Source organism: Diadema setosum, chromosome 19 (assembly GCF_964275005.1).
Source record: "Diadema setosum chromosome 19, eeDiaSeto1, whole genome shotgun sequence".
NCBI classification, from domain to species: Eukaryota; Metazoa; Echinodermata; class Echinoidea; order Diadematoida; family Diadematidae; genus Diadema; species Diadema setosum.
The window spans coordinates 21,465,151-21,485,891 of record NC_092703.1 but is presented as its reverse complement, the minus strand read 5'-3'; the positions used below and the strand labels follow the sequence as shown (position 1 = coordinate 21,485,891).

Below are 20,741 nucleotides of genomic sequence, written 5' to 3'. Positions count from 1 at the left end.
ATGAGGATTGTACACCAAAAGGTCTATAGCTGGGACTATCTATTACCATTTTCTTTTCTCAGTTATGTGACGGTGTACAAACGCAACCCAAACATAATATGATGTTATAATCATAAAGATACGTGTGCTTAAAAACATGTCCAGCAGAACTACAGCAAGACGATTGGCAGCGACAGTATGAACCTGAGAGCATCACTCGATGGGACTAGACTTTCTCCGTCGACGTGGAGTCGTCGACGAACCCCTTATTGACGGCCCCGTTGCCATTCTCCTGGTAGGCGTGTTCTTTCTTGTCGACAGAAGATGAGACCGTATTGAGTTCGTATTCCTTCTCCTTCCTGCAGCAGTAAAAAAGAAATCAAGCATGAAGATTATGTATAAAGCTTCATTGATTTCCATTGAAAAGACAGAACAAGTGATTACAACGTATAACATAGCGTTGTATACTAGATCATTATGGTGAGAGGTCCATGCAGATGATTCATCACAATTTCAAACTCCTAAGACCTAAAAAGGTGCTAGTATACTGTACTGTTCATTAAAAGGATACCGCCATTATTATTACAAAAAAAAAAAATGTTACGGACGCATGCACGAAGTGACGGCGGGGATCTGAAAGCGTACCACTCCTACTTTTTGGCGTATAGGCATGATGACAAAGGTATTGCAACTGATTGACAAATTGCCCTGCATCGACGTGATTAAGCACTGAATTGATCAGTGTTTTAGTAGTAGCCATGATAAAAAATCATGGGCGTACATACTCGAGCGGGATTCGAACCCACGACCTTCTGATCACCGGACAGGCGTCATCTCCACTAGACCACCGAGATTTCGTCCGACAGCAAGTGTTGGTTCTAATCCTATAGCATGCAGCGGGTACTGCGTAACAATATTCCAATTCATGAATTCTTCCGTCGAGATGCTTTCATTGCAACTGATTGACAAATTGCCCTGCATCTCGACGGAAGAATTTCATGAATTGGAATATTATTACGCAGTACCCGCTGCATGCTATAAGATTAGAACCAACACTTGCTGTCGGGAGAAAGCTCGGTGGTCTAGTGGAGATGACGCCTGTCCGGTGATCAGGAGGTCGTGGGTTCGAATCCCGCTCGAGTATGTACTCCCATGATTTTTTATCATGGCTACTACTAAAACACTGATCAATTCAATGCTTAATCACGTCGATGCAGGGCAATTTGTCAATCAGTTGCAATGAAAGCATCTCGACGGAAGAATTTCATGAATTGGGACAAAGGTATTGTTTTCGAATGAGTAGATTAAAGTAATTTATTACGATCAATGGGGTCATTATTCTCCAGGTCAATGCTTGATGTAGTATGCCTGCATGAAATACTAGTAGTACACCTAGCCTTGAGATGACGATGCCATAAAATGACTTACGCCTTGCTTGTCCCGAACAGCTCTCCTTCCTCGATGGTCTCCGGAAGCCTCTGGCCCAGAGTTTCGGGTAAGAAAAGGATGAGCAGACCGGCGGCGATTGAGGCGATGCCAAAGATAAGGACTGGCAGTGGCTCCCAAGTTTCGGCGAGTAGGAGGATAATAGGGGCTAGGATTCCAGCTATACGAGCGCTCATGGAGCATATTCCCACACCAACGCTCCTGGATAGAAGTATAGATATAGGGCGAGAACTTCAAATGTGTAGGGTCCTATACTTCCTTCACTTTTCCACAGGTGCGCGTGCGCCTTCACACACACACACACACACACACACGCATACACAAATAAATTCACATATATATGCATTACATAATATACAAATGTATGATATAAACAATAATAATAAGGCACATTTATAATGCGCAGCTACTATAATAATATACTCTACTGCACATTACAAAGTAATAATCACGATATACATAATTCAAACATAAAATGCATTGTTTAAAAGATGAGCTTTTGACCTTGGGCCGTTTCATAAAACTTGTTATCAATGACAACTACCCGATTTCTATCACAAATGTGCTCTTAGCCAATCAGATGTTAGGATTTCAGTAGCTTATAACAACTATGGCAACTTGTCACTGATAACAAATTTTATGAAACCAGGGTCCTGGTCTTTATCTCATTAACTGGAGCTGCTTGCCTTACAAACAGTGGTGATATAATAATAGATGGAAAAGAAGAAATGAACAAAGGGAAATACTGAGAGGGATTCAGTATCCACGGATTAAAAGTTATCGCCCTGAATTTTTACTACATCCTCGATGAAAGGTTCAACCAAGTGATATCCTGAGTACCCCGAGAAAATACTCAAAGTAAATCAACAACAATAAAAACTAATAGGTAAATTAATTGATATATTGATTATCATATGAATATAATCTTATGCAGGAAAATGAGATATGAAGAAATGATAAATAAAGTTCAGGGGGAAAAAAGTAATACTGGTAGCAGTACCTGACTGGTGTCGGAAAAAGTTCTGCAGAGTAAACGTAGATGATAGCGAAGGAGGCTGCGATGCCGAATTTCCCCAACATAGCAACAGTAGTGCGCCACGCACCGAGTGCTGTAGAACAGGTGAAGATCAAAGTGACGTCACAATTCATGATGGTGATAAAATGTGGACTGAAATTAAGATGATAAGATTATGATGTCATAGGAAGACGTTGATGGGTTTGTGAGAGAATGACGCATGTACATTAAAGGCATAATTTACCATTTGCAGATGAAAGCATTAGTGCTTTAAAATAATACTAAAATGTGAGTTAGGGATAGAAACAACCACTGTCAAAATTTGAATCCGTATAATGGATGTTAAGTGTTGTTAAATACACAAAATGTGAACAACAGTTATAATAAAAATGTTTCCAGACTAAACCGTATACAGTTACGGTTTATTGAGAAAAATCCTGATATCTCCTTATATTTTAGGTTTTATGGCAAATATTTCATATGGTAGGATGTTTTATGATACAACAGACCTACACATATGCATTAAATGTGATATCTTGAACATTTTTGAAATCACTGCTCCCAAAGGTAAACTGGACCTTTAATGTACCTGAGATTCAAGAAAAATGAGATGAAAATTTAAATAGACCTTCGTGCCGAACCATTAACCCATCATTTAAAGGGATGATATAGTTTTGGCTGTGGTACTGATAAAAGTTGTGTCCCACCTTTTATCAAGACCATTGTTTGTTTATGGATTTTCATCAAATAAACGTTGAATACCTCATAGTAATGATAAGAAATTTGTATGATCTTTCATAGTTAAAAAGTGGTTTATTTGATGAATACATTCTTTCATAATTCATAAGTAGTTTCATATTTTGTCACAAAAAAAAAGAATGAAGCCCGATATCAACCAAAACTACACCATCCCCGCCATTTACGTCAGTAGCAACTATAAGTCAGATGAGAATAAAGGATGGCTGGAATGATGCCAACAACAATGACGAGCAGTGATTCTTAGTGGCGGATCCAGAGGGGGGCCCACCGGGCGCGTGCCCCCTCTTTATTTTTTTTTTGTTAAAACAAAAGAAATAAAAAGAACAAAAGGGGGTGCCTGCGCCCCTCTAGTTTTGCGGAGGCGCCTCCCCTTTACGGAATTCCTGGATCCGCCCCTGATTCCGACATCACATCGCGTGCCATAGGAAGAGTTCTAAAGTAGGGCACAAGGATGGCATAAGAATAGCAGGTGGTTTGTCGATGGATGAACCATTTCACTGTAACCTGTCAGTAAACGGTTTACGCTCTGTCTTTTGCTTTTGCTTTTCTTCTCATTGTTATTCTTCGTTTTCCTGTTGGGGAAGACCAAGAGATGTCCTGTTTCGGTCAAGAAACGCCTGTCACCTGTTATCAGATGTACATGAAACCATGAATTCGGGAAGGACTTGTCGCAAACGTCACAGTCACATCATGATGACTTTTTGTGTTTACCAGATCGAGATAAAAGTGGTTTTTTTTTTTTCTATTTCATTTTTATGGAAGGGGCATGGTACAAGTACGTCCACCACTAACGACCCATTCCATTCTTTGCCTTTTCCCCCTTAGTTCGACGTGCAAAAAAAAAAATAAAAAACATCGAGAATAACTGACATACAACACATACTCATAAAGTGTGTGTATGTGTGCGTGTGTGTGCGCATGTGGAGGAATTCAAACATTTATCCGAGTCCCTGCGCTCATATTGTTTGCCATTTAATTTCCCATTTCTTGCGGTAACCTTCAGTCATAGCTCGAATTATTTCAAAGTGCATTATAGTTTTCCGATTAAAGGGCAACTTCTTAGTCCATCGAGCAACTGGATAAAGGTGTGCCCTCGGACATGCAAGATTGTATTCTTTGGCTTAAAAGGCTCTGCCCATGCACTTTTTTATATAACAATATGTGTGTAGATACAATGTATGTCATAATATAATGTGAGCGTTTTGCTTCCCACAGTCCGAACTCATCAGTATCCATATACACGTACGAGTGAAAATAGTACAGAGACACGCCACGCCGCCAAAGACCATGTAGCCGAAGGTGCTCCACTTCCTCCCGATGTACTCGATGGCGAACATGCCAGAGATAATGGCGGGAATCTCCACTCCACCGGATATGAAGAACGCTACGTAGTCGTTGACCCCGAGGTCGGAGGTGCTCAAAGACAGGCCATAGTAAACCAGCGTGTTGACGAACCTGAGGTTGCGATGACAGACACGGCTAATTTGCTATCACTATAAATGTGATTAATCTTGCAACCATTAATAACTTACATGTATAACTGTATAATTATTACCCGCCGTCATATTCATCCATAACTCCATTATCAACACTTTTTTCTTAAAGTTTTGAAAAGAAACATATTTGACAGTGCATAATGAAAATGTAAACAGTGAATTTTCTATAGTACTGTTGTTATCAAATGGTTGCTACAGAAAAGAGAGATATATTATTTTGTTTTCATGCAGATGGTTTGTATACTTTTAACTTTTGTTTGCGGTGGAAATCGCTGAAGTACGTTTCGTATGAAATACAGAGTAAGAAAGAATACGAAAGCGTAGCACTCACCAGTTAAACATACAGTTCAGTGTCCGTAATCTCAGATTCCTTGTTTTGAAAAGATCAAGGGCTGTGGCTTGTTTCGCTTTCAGTGCAATTTCCTGAAGTTCAGTAAATGAAACAATCCAAAACTGGTTATCATTCCGCCTACAGATCGTTCTGATCGGAGTTCATGAACTCGAGCAGAAATTTTCAAGAAAGAAACCTAAAGTACAGGTCATTTCACAGTACCCCCTTTGAGACAAGCCCAGGGCTGTCACCAACATTGAACTACAGTGGATTCCCGTTATAACGAAGTCCTCGGGACCGGCAGTTTTCTTTTGTTAGATCGAAATTTCGTTATAACCGAAAATAAACTATCAAAAACATAAAGCAAATAATGTTGCGTCCTGAATTTTTACTTCGTTGTAACCGGAATTTCGTTATAACCATGTTCGCTATAACGGGAGTGCACTGTATAGGAGGAAGAGTACATGAGACTTTGTCAGGGATCGCAGCTACCAGGGGAGAGGGGGGAATAGAGAGGCTCTAAAAGTGAATATATCAGAACCTTCTTCAGTTTTCATCATGACGACATCATGGCTACGGGTGTATTATTTCAGTAAATGTATTTGCGTTATGCATATATTAGGACTATGATTACGGTCCTGAATGGGTTTCATAATATCAGAATGAGAATCGCTACACATGAAATGGTCGGGCTCTGATCAGGCAGAAGTATTTTTTTTTTTCAGTTTTCAGTCCAGTAATATTTATGATGCTTGTCAGATACTCTTTCTCTCTTGTCCCAAGTGAGATTTCATATTCTATCAGCCCAGGAAATATGGAAAATTAATGTATTGAGTGTCACACGCTCAACGCACGCGACTTGACAGCAATGCACAAAGAAAAATCCACTGTCGCGATAAAAAAAAAAAAGGAAATCTGCTACACGCGGCCGAGTTTTCAATGTGCCTAGTGAACATTTAGTGAATGGCATGCGCAGTGGATAAAGTAATGGATTCAGATCGTGGTCTCAACGTTCAATAACCAATTAAAGGTCCAGTTCACCTTAGGGAGAAGTGATTTCAAAAATCTTCAAGATATCACATTTGATGCATATGTGTAGGTCTGTTGTATCACAAAACATCCTACCATGTGCAATTTTCGCGATAAAGCCTAAAATATAAGGAGATATCAATGTTTTTCTCAATAGACCGCAACTGTATACGATTTAGTCTGGAAACATTTTTATTATAACTATTGTTCACATTTTATGTATTTAACAACACTTAACACCGATTTATACAGATTCAAATTTCTACAGTGTTTTTTTTTTTTCTATCCCTAACTCACATTTTAGAACTATTTTAAAGCACTAATGCTGGGTTTTTGTTTCATCTGCAAATGGTAAATTATGCCTTTGAGTCACTGATCAAGATGTTTTATCCCCTATGTTATAATCTTGGTGCAGCAGCATTAAGAGGACCAGGGGGTGTTTCACAAAGAATTTAAGGCTAAGATTTTAGAATCAACTGAAAATTTTGGCAGGTTGTGTGTGATTTCAATAAAATTCAATTCTTCATAAAAGAATGAACATTTTGGAGACTTTTTCATACAGATATTGATAAACAAAATGAAGTAAGGGATAAAGAATTTTTTCAGCAATTTGTTATGATAACTTGAAATGGATTCTGAAATTATTAGATAAAATTGAAAAGAGAAACCAACGGCGCATGCCATAATTTTAAGTCTGCCTTAACTTTTAAGTTCAACTTAAATTCTTCGTGAAATACCCTCAGAAATGTTAGGGTAGGCCCTATGATAGTGGCACTGCCGTTTAGGAGAACATGCAGCACATCTTGTGATAAGATCATCTCGGTATTGTCATAATTGTCAATATCAGTGTTTCTGAAATGATTAAGTTTTATGTACAACATATCATTGAAAAGACACCAATAGTATGATGCATTAATTAAGTTGTGCCTTAATTGATTTAATAAAATCGCAAGCTCAACAGACAATTTCTGAGGAATATTCCATACACTGAAACCTGATTTGAGTCAAAGAGTGTACTTTTGGTTGAATTGGCGAGCTCAAAGATGATAATTTGCGTACAGGACTATAAAAAAAAATATATATATATAAACGCGTGCCTTCCCTGACCCTTTCTCGTCACTATATACTGTCATTGTTCTCTTCTATTTTCAGCTCCCAACTTTCAAGAACGCGAGATCAATTATCGAATTTACCAAAAGGGGATATCGAGCATGTTTCCATTTGGAAATTCCCAAAGAGGAAGATCTGGGGTAAGTGTGGCTCATTAAGCCGATGTTTATCAGAGCTGTGATAACATGAGTAGGCACGTCGTTTTCCCAGTGGCTTTCGTGGTTGGTAACAAAGGGAAACAATATGTTTATGTGTGAGGGTCAAATCCTGACTGAATTGCTAGGTCAAAGATTAGTTAGTGTTAATCCAATCCCATCATCATTATTCCAAATCTTCATATTCTGGGTCATTATAAAACTCAATATGTCAAAGTCAATATATCAAACTCAGGTATGCATCAGAAATGCTGTCAAATCCTGCATTGCATTGCTCTCTTCTGTTCTCATTGTTTTAGCTTGATCGTAAAAGAGAAAAACATCGTGTAATATGTAATGAGCAAATGTTTTGGTAATTCAGGGGCATTTTCTATACAGCTCTTAACAATTCCGAGAATAAAGCCCAACACTCTCCTTCTCCAGTTACACATTTATTCTCAGTTGGTATATCAACTAGCATAGATGGCGTTTTAAAGTCCACTACCCCCCCCCCCCCCCCATCTTGAACGGAGTTCGTCCACTTTTGAACCTTCTTATAGAAAGGTCAGAGGGTTTTAAGAATGATAGAATACGTATATGTCTTTCAAGGGCGTGCCTATAATGTACATACCTGCTCCTTGATTTCCTCGTCAGTGAAGATGGGATCGGGAAGCGTTGCTTTGTTCACCGTGGCGGCCTTCTCCACTACTTTGGTGGCCGCTTCAGTGCGGCCTTTACTGATCAGCCAACGAGCAGACTCTGGAATGAACCTATAAGGAGATATAGACAGATACATTTATAGAGACATAATGCATCTTAAAAACAAAAATATAAATACAAGAATGCTTTAACGATTTAACTAAATCAATCATTCCAATATAGCAAACATGCACGCAAAGAGATCGAACGCAAAAGAAAGAGAAAACGCCATTTTAATTCTTTGAAGTTTGGTCATCATCAAAATTGATAGAAAAATGAAAATATTTTCGATCTTTTACTGCATTCGTTACAAAACTATTAATATCTTTGAAGATATTGCTAAAATCATGACACATACTTTGATTACATTACATTATATTAATCACAACCTATGACGAATATACAAATTAGATGGGGATGATATCACGTCTGCGTTTCCTATTTGCTCGCACGCAAATCTTCAATAAACTTTCACCATTCTGTTTGTTTAACTTTTGGACTGCCATTGCCAGAGGCAACTCATCCAGGATTTAAGATCCCTGTTAGGAGTGAAGGGCGTATATCTCACTGAGCGGCGAATGTTTGCGAATAAACGCAGCGAATGGATGTTTCGTTATGGATCGTAAACAGTTGCAATTAAGTTCGTAAACATTTGCAATCGAATTGGGAAAAACAGTCTACAGTGTCGAAAACAACTTGTTGTTTGTTTTTTTTTCTTGCCGCAACTTGTCGCAAAGAAAGTTTGAAAGTATTAAAAATTTCTGTGCAACTAATTGACAAATTGCCCTACATCGGCGTAAATGAGCACTGAATTGATCAGTGTTTTAGTAGTAGCCATGATAAAAAACAAAAACATAACAAACATGAGCGCACGTACTACGTTTATGTCGATGTAGGGCAATTTGTCAATCAGTTGCAATGAAAATATCTCGACGGAAGAATTTCATAAATTTGAATCAAAAGAAGCTGCTTGCGACAATGGTAACTGTTTATGGATTTTATTGTTTAACTGATTTCGAGCCCTGACGAAATTTGAAATTCTCTAAAATTTCGCAGGTAGACGTTCTCAAACATTCCCTCTCTCAGTGAAATATTTCCCGTTGGGGATGGCGGCGTGATGATCCCAAATTTCTATCCCAAATGATGAGTTGATTATGATGACGTCTTAAACGACGATGCATAGTAATTCAATAATCACCTCAAGGGTATCTCCTTTGATGACAGTCATCCCCTACCTAATCATTTCTGAAATTCAGTGTTTGAGCATGGCAACGATCCCTATAACAAGCTCACATTATATTGTTACAAATGCAGTTCAATCGCACAGGATATTACCAAAACGATCACTATACTGAACGGGAATAAGCGACTCGGCGTTGCCTATCGATAGGTCTACAATTGCGCGGCTGATGTCTTGTGATGTACTTGGCTGTTGAAATACAATGACGTCCTTAATGGAGTCAGTCGGGTTCAGATTTGCGTAAAAGAAGGTCTTCTTTATTGTCCAATAAAGCTCATATAATTCTGATGGGATCCTACAGGACATGTCTAGGACATTATGATATGTGCATTTGCACTTCGTGTGCCCATGTCTGATAGTACGATTACACTTCCTCAATGTGTAAAACAATGCGAGTGAAAACTCTTAATCTACCAAGGTGAAACTTCTTTTTTTTTCAGCAGCTTTATCATGGGAGATTCTGTCCTCTAACATTGTACTACATTATTCTTGTGACCTAGATAAAATATTGTTCCTATTTTGCTGATGATGTGGCAGAACTGGCCGGATAAGTGATCTACATCACATATCTAATCGATTTGACTGGAGTCAAAGTCCACGATTTGTGTAGCTTAATTGCTTCGGGGAGGTTTGGAAATGAAACAAAAAGGCTGTTGTTAAGCTGATGTATACAATGTATGCGTGCGTCAATATTCGAGTTTGGCAGAAACACCGTTGCAACGTTCTGCAACGGGATGCAAGTTACAGGGTGTCATTGTTGCACCTTCATTTGGGTCAAGCTGTTCTAGCAGACTAATCATTTAAACAATCGCACCTTCACACACTACACCTTTGATAAGTCAACTCATTTTCGTGTTTCACCTGCACCCTCAAACCTATCGCCTTCCTTTACGTCTTCCGGCTAGTCTTTTGATAACGTCTAAGTGTCTGAGATCTAAACTGCCCTATTTCGGCAAAAAAAAAAAAGAAGCAAGTGACGAAAGTGTTGTTCCTTGTGACATTGCAGTTTATAAGCCGTTTTCAGTTACAGCTTTTCAAAGGTACAACGCCTTAAATATTTCTCAGGAGAATGAGTTCTGTGAATTGTTGTTCTTGTTGTTGTTTTTCTCGAAACTTTATCATTCAAGAAGAACTTACCGCGTCGAATCTGAAATAAAAAGAACGATCAACATACCACATTTTGGTGCGTTTTATTACTATCTTCACTCTACTATGTCTTCGTCCCGTTCCCAAGGTAGCTTCGTGTCGCTGTATTTGGAATGTATTTTCATGATATACATTTGTATATAACTATACACAAATTGTATATATGATTATTGCCACAACTTCTTGTCAAGAGGGTATACTTTTGTTTGTCTGTCTGTCTGTCTGTCTGTCTGTCTGTCTGTCTGTCTGTCTGTCTGTCTGTCTGTCTGTCTGTAAAGCCTACGCAAGGACTCACGGGTAAAAGAAAAACAAAAGGAAGGACGGGACCGTGATGACGAGTTGTAGGATCCACCAATCCCTGATGAAGTAGGCGTAGACGGCGATGATCATATAACCCACGGAGAAGGCTAGGTTGATCCCCATTCCGGCGAAAGTTCTCTTGCTCGGTCCCACAAACTCGGTCCCTAATTGTTGTCAAATTAATGAAAATAATGACAAAAAGAGAGATAGAAACAAAACACATTAATAAATCAATATTCTTCCTATAAGTTTTTTTTCGGGGGGGGGGTATTCGGCCCATGAGTTTCTGGTTTTGAGACTCATTGAATGATTTAATGTCTGCTTTTGTGCTATAATGACAAGCATGATTTTGACAAAGGTACCACACATATTTTGGTAATGTGTGAGTATGTAAATTATGTTTATGTTACACGTATACGCATGGATGCATTATGTTTATATATGCCTATATACGCGTAGATATTCATTACGTGTCTGTGTATATTACGTGTCCTTTGTGACCTTAAGTACATTACGTGTCCTTTGTGACTGTATGTGATGAAAGTTAAATATGTTTCGATATACATAGGCGTTGAACCAACTTAATAGGGTGTCATCCGCACATAACCAAACAAAATCCCGCTATACAAATATGTGCGCGCGGGTTTGAGAAGCACCGACAAAAGAATAAGAGGTCCAATGTTCAACATACGGGTGAACTGCCTGAACACCGTAGGATAAACAGTTTTGTCAATTAGGAAGAAATTGACTGAAGTATACTCTTCAACAAATCGTCTTCAGTACTGGCTGCCTCGGTCAAAATGATTACAACAGGGAAGTAATCTTCCGCTTCAAACGTCACAGTCCAAAGAAAACAGAGTCAATAATTTTGACGTGTGTAAAGTGCTTCCACTCGAGCTGGCGCCCGACAGCCTCACAATCAGTACGCACTGACAAATACTTTATTATCCTTTCATCGTTAAGTGTGCAGCACATGAAGGGTAATACATACAATTAATGCATCTCTCTTCTTAATCAAGATTTCACATAGTTACTCCGCCCTGACTGATGAAATTTAAAAAAAAAAAAAAGAATCTACAGATACTCTATATACGATCAAAATAAGAATATATTGATTCAACAACAAACGTGGTTTCTAGAGAGAAAAAAAGAGAAAATCACGCAAAATGGTCGTTTCGACATAAACATTCAACGATTTTCTTCAATTGCAATGTCACATTCTCAATACTGGCTTTCATATTAAGATAGTGGAGTTAAAGCTGACGTCACTATAATATATCAGAAATCCCCCTTTCGGTCTACACCCAAATCTTCATTTCGTTTTCCATTCTTTCACATGAAATATAGGGGGAACTTTATATCCATACAGTTTACGCGCACTTGTGTGTGTGTGTTTGTGCGTGTGTGCGTGCGTGTGTGTTTGTGTGAAGTGTGTGTTAAAGCGTGTGTTCCAATGACCTATATAGCAAAGAAGACTTTCACGGTGAGAAAGGGTTTTGGTTGCTAAAAGTACGTGATTTATTCCTGCACATTCCAACGGGTACCGGACAGACCGATCAAATAATGACATACCGGTAATCTTGATCTCAACAATAATTATACATCATTCGCAAAATCATTATTCAGTGGAAACATATTTATTAGTCTTCTATTTTCCATAACTTTGTTATCAAATTCTGATTCTAGTGAAACTCCTGACTATCTGTTGGCTAAGTTTACTATAATTCATTTCATCAAATTTATTATGTCAATCACACGTGTCAATTTTGATTTATTATCAATCAAAGTCAGCTTAACAATGTTAAACTATTTCAATATATTCTATATAATAAAAAAAAATAAAGGCTTTCAACTGCCCAGGGAATCCAGCTTGCATCTCCTGGGACTTGTTGCATAAAACTTTTGGCCTGAGAAAAAACCTCACTTAATTTCTAGCAATGTTTTCCCTGTGTTAAGACAATGGCAGCATCTTACCAGGGTTTTTCTCAGGTTAAACGTTTTATGCAACAGGCCACTGGTGGAATCGAGGGGCTATATCCCGGGAAAATCCTGAGTTTTAGGTTTGTGACTCATTGATGTTTATGTTTTTGCGGGTTTTTTTTTTCACCTGAATGCGGGGGAGCTGAAGGCCCCCCCCCCCCCCCGCCCATTTTTCTTTCCCCCACGATTGCGTGACCGATGTTAACAGTTTGTCTGTACATGTAAAGCTGTCAATTCCACAACTCAGTCCATTCATTATGTCGGACTGATGTGCTCACCAATGATGAAACATAGAAGGAAGACCCCCATGTTGGCCCCGGCCAAGACCATACGGAGACTAGTAAAGACCCAGTAACTAGGGGAGAAGGCAATCCCAACGCCCACAGTGCACTGCCCGAATAGGGCAATGAAGAGAGTATAGCGTCGACCAATGCTGTGAGAAAAGTGAAGAAGACAATGTTGATATGATTGAAAATGTGAAAACTGAATCTATTTCAACACGAAACTTACAGAACATTAAATAGGGCCGACACACACGAACACACTTGATATACAGCGCAATCCCGTTATAACGAACATGTTTATAACGAAATTCCGGTTACAACGAAGTAAAAAATTCAGACAGCAACATAATCAACTCTATCTTTATTACTTTCATTTTTTATTCGTTGAGTTATAAAGAAATTTGAATATAACGAAAGAAAACTGCCGATCCCAAGGACTTCGTTATAACGGGAGTCCACTGTATAGGTAAACATCATAATGCATCTCATTAACTCATGACTTTTTTCACTTCCGTCTTTGTTTTCATTAAGTTTAGTACTGCTGTACATTAGAATGTAGTAACTAATTTAATGTTCACAACAAAAAGCTAGGGGACGGTTATTATTCATGGACGCAACAACGCCAATGTAAAACATGTAGCCTACTGTTGAGATCTTATATTTTGAATGGTGTTGGTATATACACATGAAGAGACAATTCAGTATCAGTAAGTTCTATGTCTTCATTGTACGAAAAAAAAATGTGACAACATTAAACATATTAAGAAGTCATGAAAATATAAACAAGAGTTGTCATTACAAATATAATGTGCATAATACATATATTTCATGACAAATCATTAAGTATACAGGTGGTCACACGAGACCGTTATCAATTACGGCTTGTAACAATTCTTTCTTCTTCTTCTTCTTCTTTTTGGGACAAACAAAATACGAGAATAAGGGACAAGAATAAGAGGGTATCGAATAGGAAAAAAGAGAGAAAAGCAGAGAAGAGAAGGGAAGGGAATAAAAGCGATGGTATGCACTGTGTTCATGAGTTGGGAGCTTATAACAGTGTAATTTCCTATTAAAGTGGTACATTACTAGAAGAATTCAAGACTTTCATTGAAATAAGATGTGTTATGACGTGCTTATGTTGTAGTTAATTCATGTCTGTTGAAATGGCAGTAGCGGAAACGAATTAAATTAGGTGCGCTGTTGTTACATTTTCTTTTTCATCCAGAATTATATCGGGTTTTTTGTTTAACTTGTCAATGTGAGTTGTATCTATGGACACAATTTTCATAAAGTCAAACACATGACTGTTTATTTCGCTGTATGATGATTATACCATGATTTGAATGAAATCTTAATAAATATTAAAAAAAAAACTGCAATGTAACTTACATGTCGGAGAGGGCGCCAAACAACAAAGAGCCGACAAGCACGCCGACAAAGTAAAGCGACTGGGCTAAACTGTCAAGATTCGCGTCATCACATACGAGGTTGAACTGTGTAAAAAAAAAGTACATCAGACATGAGAGAAGAAAATTACATACACCGTGATCACAAATTACAAATCCACCCCCCCCCCACACACACACACACCGACAGCAGTCTCATTCATAAAGTAAGAGCTGCTTTAATTCATTGTCACCATGGATTACGTTATGAGTTAGTCATTATTTTATCAATACCCTCCTCAAATTTATTTAAATGTGTGGAGTTTCTACCATTATTTTGAATTGTGTTTCTATATTTGCTTTATAATGACGAAGATAGCGATAGCAAAAGCTGTCTGTGATTTCCAAAGATGAAATCAAAGAAATTAAACATAAGCCGGTTTTTTTTTTTTTTTTGATATTTTATTCGAGTCGAACGTTTTGCATTGTTATTGTATCTGCATTATCTATGAAATTTACATACATGATTAGATTGTGAGCACAGTTAAAGAATATTTTCGTCAAAGCCCAGCAGAATCCTATTCGATAGGGGTATTCGATAGGGGTATTTAATCAGTCTGGAAGGAATATATATATATATATATATATATATATATATATATATATATCATATTATATTATATTCAAGTGCTTGACTATTTTCACACTGAATCTCTTGGATGAAGTCAAAACATTATTTTTTTTTTTCACGAGCATAATTTACCCCATCCTTTGCTTCGAGTTCATTCATTTCTTTATCTACCTCCTTGTAGTAGAAAGGACACATACGTCATATCAGTCCTATACAGTTAATTCGACACTGGCAATCGGAGTGTTGTTAATCTTACAATGCACAATTCGTCGAAATTTTGGTTATCTGGGAATGTAATTTAAAAAGCAATATTTCTGCTTTCTTTGGCTTTGATTCGTTCTGTTCTTATGTTCTTATGTTCTGTTTAGTTCTCTTTTGTTTTGTTTTGCTTTGTTTTATGTGTTTTGCTCTGTATTGTTTTGTCTGTTCTGTTGGTTTTATTACAGCGCCTAAAAGTAGCAGATTGTCCTCACGTCTTGGATTATAGAAGACTTGTACTGGCTCTTGTCATAGACCCAGCCGTCGTTGCACTCGATGAGCGTGGTGTCGTTGTAACTTGTAGGATTCAGCCCCGGGTGGAACTCCATCTCGTCGACCACTTCGTACTTGTAGCACTGCAGCTGGTCTTCGGTGCCGTTCATCGGCGAGCTCGCGTTTCGCTTGAGATCGGCGCAGTCGGCGTCGGAGAGTCCGTTAGCCTCGCAGTCGTAGTCCTGCCACGAAGCAACCTACCATCCAATCATTGAAATGGAACGACATTATGTATTCATATACAAACAAAGAGACGTTCAGACAAATTGACAGATGGAATTGATGAATGAAACAGACGAAAGATTAAATTCAGGCGACAGTGCTCTGGATCATTTCAAAACATGTCGCAATGAAAATGGTAATCATTGCGAATCTGAATATAATAAGTAAGTACATTCAAAACACATAGATAACGGAGACTGAAATTAAAACTAAACAAGTATCTCAAAATTTAAAGTGCATGTACATCATACTAGAAATGTGAACCTGAAACTCAGACAAAATGCAAATATCATTAAGCGATTGGAAATATCAAGCAAACAAAAAAAAAACGTATTTCATGAAAACCATGCATGGACACATAATTATAAAACCGTCAAAATGGCAAGTTGTTGGTTAAGTTGTAGTGAGATTTCCATTTGGATAAAACGTGTAAAGAGTGACCAGTCAAAAAAAAAAATTGAAGAAGACAGTTTGTTCGGGTGATGTTCGTTATTCCAAAGGTCCATTACAGGGGAAGGGGAACGTTGTTTTTGTTTTTGTTTTTATTTGCTTTTAGAGCGGTGGACTGAGGGGGTCAGGGGTCTGTGGTACCCCCCCCCCCTCCTCTTTTGTGTAATGTATCCCTCTTATGTAAGTTACGTTGTTTGTCTGTCCATTATTATGTAATGCTTTAATCAATCGCAAGAACAGCACTACTTTGAACATAAAAACTAACAAAAATATACTCCTATGAGTATCATCTTCTTTCAAAAGTCCCTTGAGGAGACTTAATAAATGATTGTAAACGACTCAAGTCATCAACTTTTTCTTTTTGCTTTACGTTGTTGCAAATCTAAAAAGACTGACGCCTGACTAATGAATAAGTGGCATATTTCCATACGAAATGTGAAGAGTAAGATATTGAAGACAAAGGTGAAATTTGCACATTATTCAGTACATTCCATGATCACGACAGATTATCTTCTCGATATGAATGTTAATTTACACTGAAAGTGCAACATTAAAGATATTTAGTACTTATTCAAAATGTATGTCTGGCAATCACCTGTCTGCATTTCAAAATTTTCCGACTGATGAAGATTATAAAATCAGAAAGCTGGAGGATTTAGAATCTTTCACTAGTCCAACGACATTAAACACAGATAATGTGGAAGGGAGAAAAGGGAAAACCTTCCACCTCCCTGGAAGAGAATTTTTTTGTGATATACCTTGCATGATTGCGGTCTCTATTATTCACTCAATAAGAATGCCTTTTTTCTCAAACGGAGGAGATTTAAACGTACTCAATGTCTCTGCAGTATAAAAAAAAAAAAAAAAAGATGATCTGAAAGTTGTTAGGTGACTCCGGGTTTGAGTTTGAGTTTGAGTGTATTTTGTTTGACAACAATAACAAAATCAATGCTTAACAGCAATTAATAAAAGCAAAAATGTATCGTATAAGAGAGCAACTTATACACGTACTCTCTAAAAAAAAAATCGAGTGAAAATATTCACTCATGAAGGAGTGAATAACAAAAAAGAGTGAATTTTTAGTATAATTGGAGTGAATTTTGAGTGAAAATGTTAATTTTCACTCATTTTGGAGTGACCTCAGGGATCAGTCGAAGATTTTGGAGTGATCCTGAGGTCACTATAAAGTGAGTGAAAATGAACATTTTCACTCAAAATTCACTCTCTTTTCTGTTATTCACTCCTTCAAGAGTAAATATTTTCACTCGATTTTATAGAGAATAACATTAGTAGTAAAAATATATAGATTTACCTAATAATATTGCTACATATAAATACGAGACATTACGGTAAATATGATTACATAGAATGTGTCTATATACAGTGTGCATCATATACGTACTATACAATTACTTAACAATTTTTTTTTAAATCAAAGTTATTACAATAGTAACAATAATATCAGAGTTGATACGAAGGAACCAGAGAGTAGCACAAGTGCTAGCCGATCATGATTCCTACAATCTTTTGAAATGTATGAAATGAAATACTCGTTTTTCTAAAGGTTTGATATTCCGAAGGTTCGTAATTCCGAAAACAATGAACATTATGAGGATGGTTATTCCGAAAGCTCGTTTTATAGTACTCACTGTTTTTTCCCCTCATTTTCTGATTAAAAACCTCATATATTTTCTCTTTTTTTCGATTAACAAACCTTCGTAATAACTGAGCTTATTCTATGTTATTTAGTCTAACTAACGTATCTCTTGAACGACTCAATAAATGTTAGCATTAAGGAACTCCAGTTCATTTCGGATAATCGAATATAAACATATGTACACCGAATATGTCTGAATTGGAACGAATCTTCGGAATAACTAAAATCGCCCATCAATTTAACCACAGAAAAAAAAAAACATAAAGTACCTGCACAAATATCTTATAACATATAAACAATAACATTTTTTCTAATGCTAAAAAGTGGACAAATCTAAATATTTATTTGGTTTGATTTGATAGATTTATAAACAATTACGTTCAGATTAGTTTCAAATACTTTGTAACACCGTGTTGAAATGGGTTTTGTCATAGCTACGTTTGCAACCTTATTAAAAAAAAAAAATAATGGATTTGTTTACCTAGCTTACAAAGACCAGCGCTATTTTTTTGGTGTTGGAAAGTTTAAATTGTCTTTGAAGAAAATATTCTTTTTGGTATAGAAGACAGTTAAGTGATGTCTAGAGCTCATAAATTTCACACAGGCATGACAGGTTTCCATCCTTTATCTCTCTTTCCCGCATTTTTGTTATTATCATTAATATGTGGCACTCAACAGCAAGTTTCAAAATTACGCACTGAAAGCCTAAAAGTAATTGATGTTGATATTTATCCTGTTGATTCTGCACGGAATCTGGGAGTGTAGTTTGATTCACGCCTGGCCTTTGACAGACATATCTCTGAAGTATGTAAAAATTCATTTTATCATTTGTTTAATACTGCACATATTAGGAAGCATTTGACACGGGAAAGTACTGAAAAATCCATGCGTTTGTCACAAGCAGATTGGATTATTGTAACAGTTTATTTTACGGCTTACCTGATAATCGATTAGGTAAATTACAAAGGGTGCAAAATGCATGTGCTAGATTAGTTTGTAATTCTCCTCGTTTTTCTCATTGTAGTCCATTACTACGTATTACATTGGTTGCCTGTAAAGCAGAGAATCATATTTAAAACTCTGCTATGGTACAGCACCAGTGTACATACAGGAACTTGTAGAGTTGAAAACATCATTTCAAACATTTTATCACCTTCGAAGTTCACGAGATCAAACATTATTGAAATATCCATCGGGGAAATCAAAAGTTGCTCTTGGTGACAGGGCATTTTTGTACGCTGCACCAAAATTATGGAATAATCTCCCTTTGTTTGTAAGACAAGCAGTTACAAGTAAAAAGTCATCTCTTGAAGTAATGTATTTTCTGTTTGAATTTCTTGTATGTATGTCATTTTGTAATGCGCAGTAGAGTATATTATTATAGTAGCTGCGCAATATAAATGTCCTTTATTATTATTATTATTAACATTATTATTATTATATCGTCCCTCAACCCTCGGATATAGTTATATGGAATTCCAGCTTTTGACCTTTCCTTTTCTATATGTCATTTGATTTTCATTTTTGCCAAAAAGATGTTAGTTAGCATTAAAGGAGACCTCCGGATGATTTTCAGATTTTTACAATTGAACAACTATAAATTAGTTATACTGAGGACAGAGTTTCAGAATTTGTGATAATTGGGATGAAGAATAAGAATATTTTCAAAATCTAAAACAAATTACAATGAACAAGGATGATGACATGGCAGAGTCACCATAAGAATGCATGAGTTCTGGCTCAAGGAAGCAGAACAAAAGGAGGCATGCATAGATTATATACAGGTGAACTCGCAAGCAAGCGGTATTGTAATGGAACTACACTGCTACATCTCTGAAATATGTGAACCTCCTATCATCATCCTTGTTCAGTGTAAGTTGTTTAAGGTTTTTCAAAGTATTGTTTCTCTGCTCAAGAACCACAATAAATTTCACAAATCTATACATGGAGTTGTCGATTTATGTACTACATGATGTGAAATTATGAAAATCGTCTGGAATGTCCCTTTAAGTGAGAGCCACTCATGCCTGATGATGCCAAGGCGTCCAAAATCTCTGGCCCAATCTAGACCATTGCATCTGTTCGTAAAGACCCTGGGTTTATTCGCACTGTCAAACTGCCTCCTTATACAGTGCAATTCGAAAGAGACTGTTTTACACACGTATTCTCATTTTATGTTTAGTAAAGTACAGACTGTCTTCGTCTTTCACTTTTTTTCACGACGTACCCAACATGGACATAGCTCTAAAACATTTAAATCGGACTCAAAGCGCATTTTGAAAACAATGTGGTTGACAGGAATCTCTAGATTAATAGCTAGATTGAAATTGAAATTTCTCAATTCAAGGTCATAGGAGAATGATAACGATACGCATAAAGTTTGATACATTGTTAGTAAAGCGGTCTCAGATACGCATCGCGTCATTAAGACCCGCTGGTCTCACTTACCTCACACCAGTGGTCAGAGGCTCCGGCCAAAAAGACCTGAGCCATCTGGTGGAAGGCCACTGGGATGGACGTGATGATGACCATGGTGTAAACCCATCGCTGGTATCGACCGAACTCGCCGATTTCTAACAAAATGTCGTCGAACTTCATTGCTTGCAGATACAATGCACTTGGCAACACACAAGATTCACGCTGTAAGTCAAGTAACCGGTGGTTTATTTCCAAGCAATTACCACATTCCGTTCTCCACCTATTCCCCTAGAAGTGCCGGTTGCCATGAAAACAGCATCCAGCCAATCTTACGTCTTGCTCCAGTCAAAGGCTATCATACACTGACTCTATGTAATCCTTTGCCACACGTAAATAACAGGAGGGGTATAGCCTTGATGAATTCAATGCGAAGGCGATTGCAACCCTTGATACAGCGTGTCAAGAGTTTACCTTATTCTCCGTTCAAGGTGTTAAAAAA

At 37.3% G+C, this 20,741-nt stretch overlaps 1 protein-coding gene across 1 annotated transcript; it reads right to left on the bottom strand.

The window, feature by feature from the left end:
* Positions 1 to 205: 205 nt before the first annotated feature.
* Positions 206 to 20,422, bottom strand: LOC140242332 (organic cation transporter protein-like). Its single transcript, XM_072322071.1, has 11 exons — positions 20,273 to 20,422; positions 15,438 to 15,692; positions 14,338 to 14,441; positions 12,943 to 13,097; positions 10,680 to 10,848; positions 7,931 to 8,069; positions 5,027 to 5,118; positions 4,446 to 4,654; positions 2,426 to 2,534; positions 1,408 to 1,626; positions 206 to 338 (listed from the first exon to the last, which is right to left on the bottom strand). Exons 1-11 carry the CDS (start codon positions 20,420 to 20,422, stop codon positions 206 to 208), a joined length of 1,734 nt encoding a protein of 577 aa, XP_072178172.1.
* Positions 20,423 to 20,741: the final 319 nt, after the last annotated feature.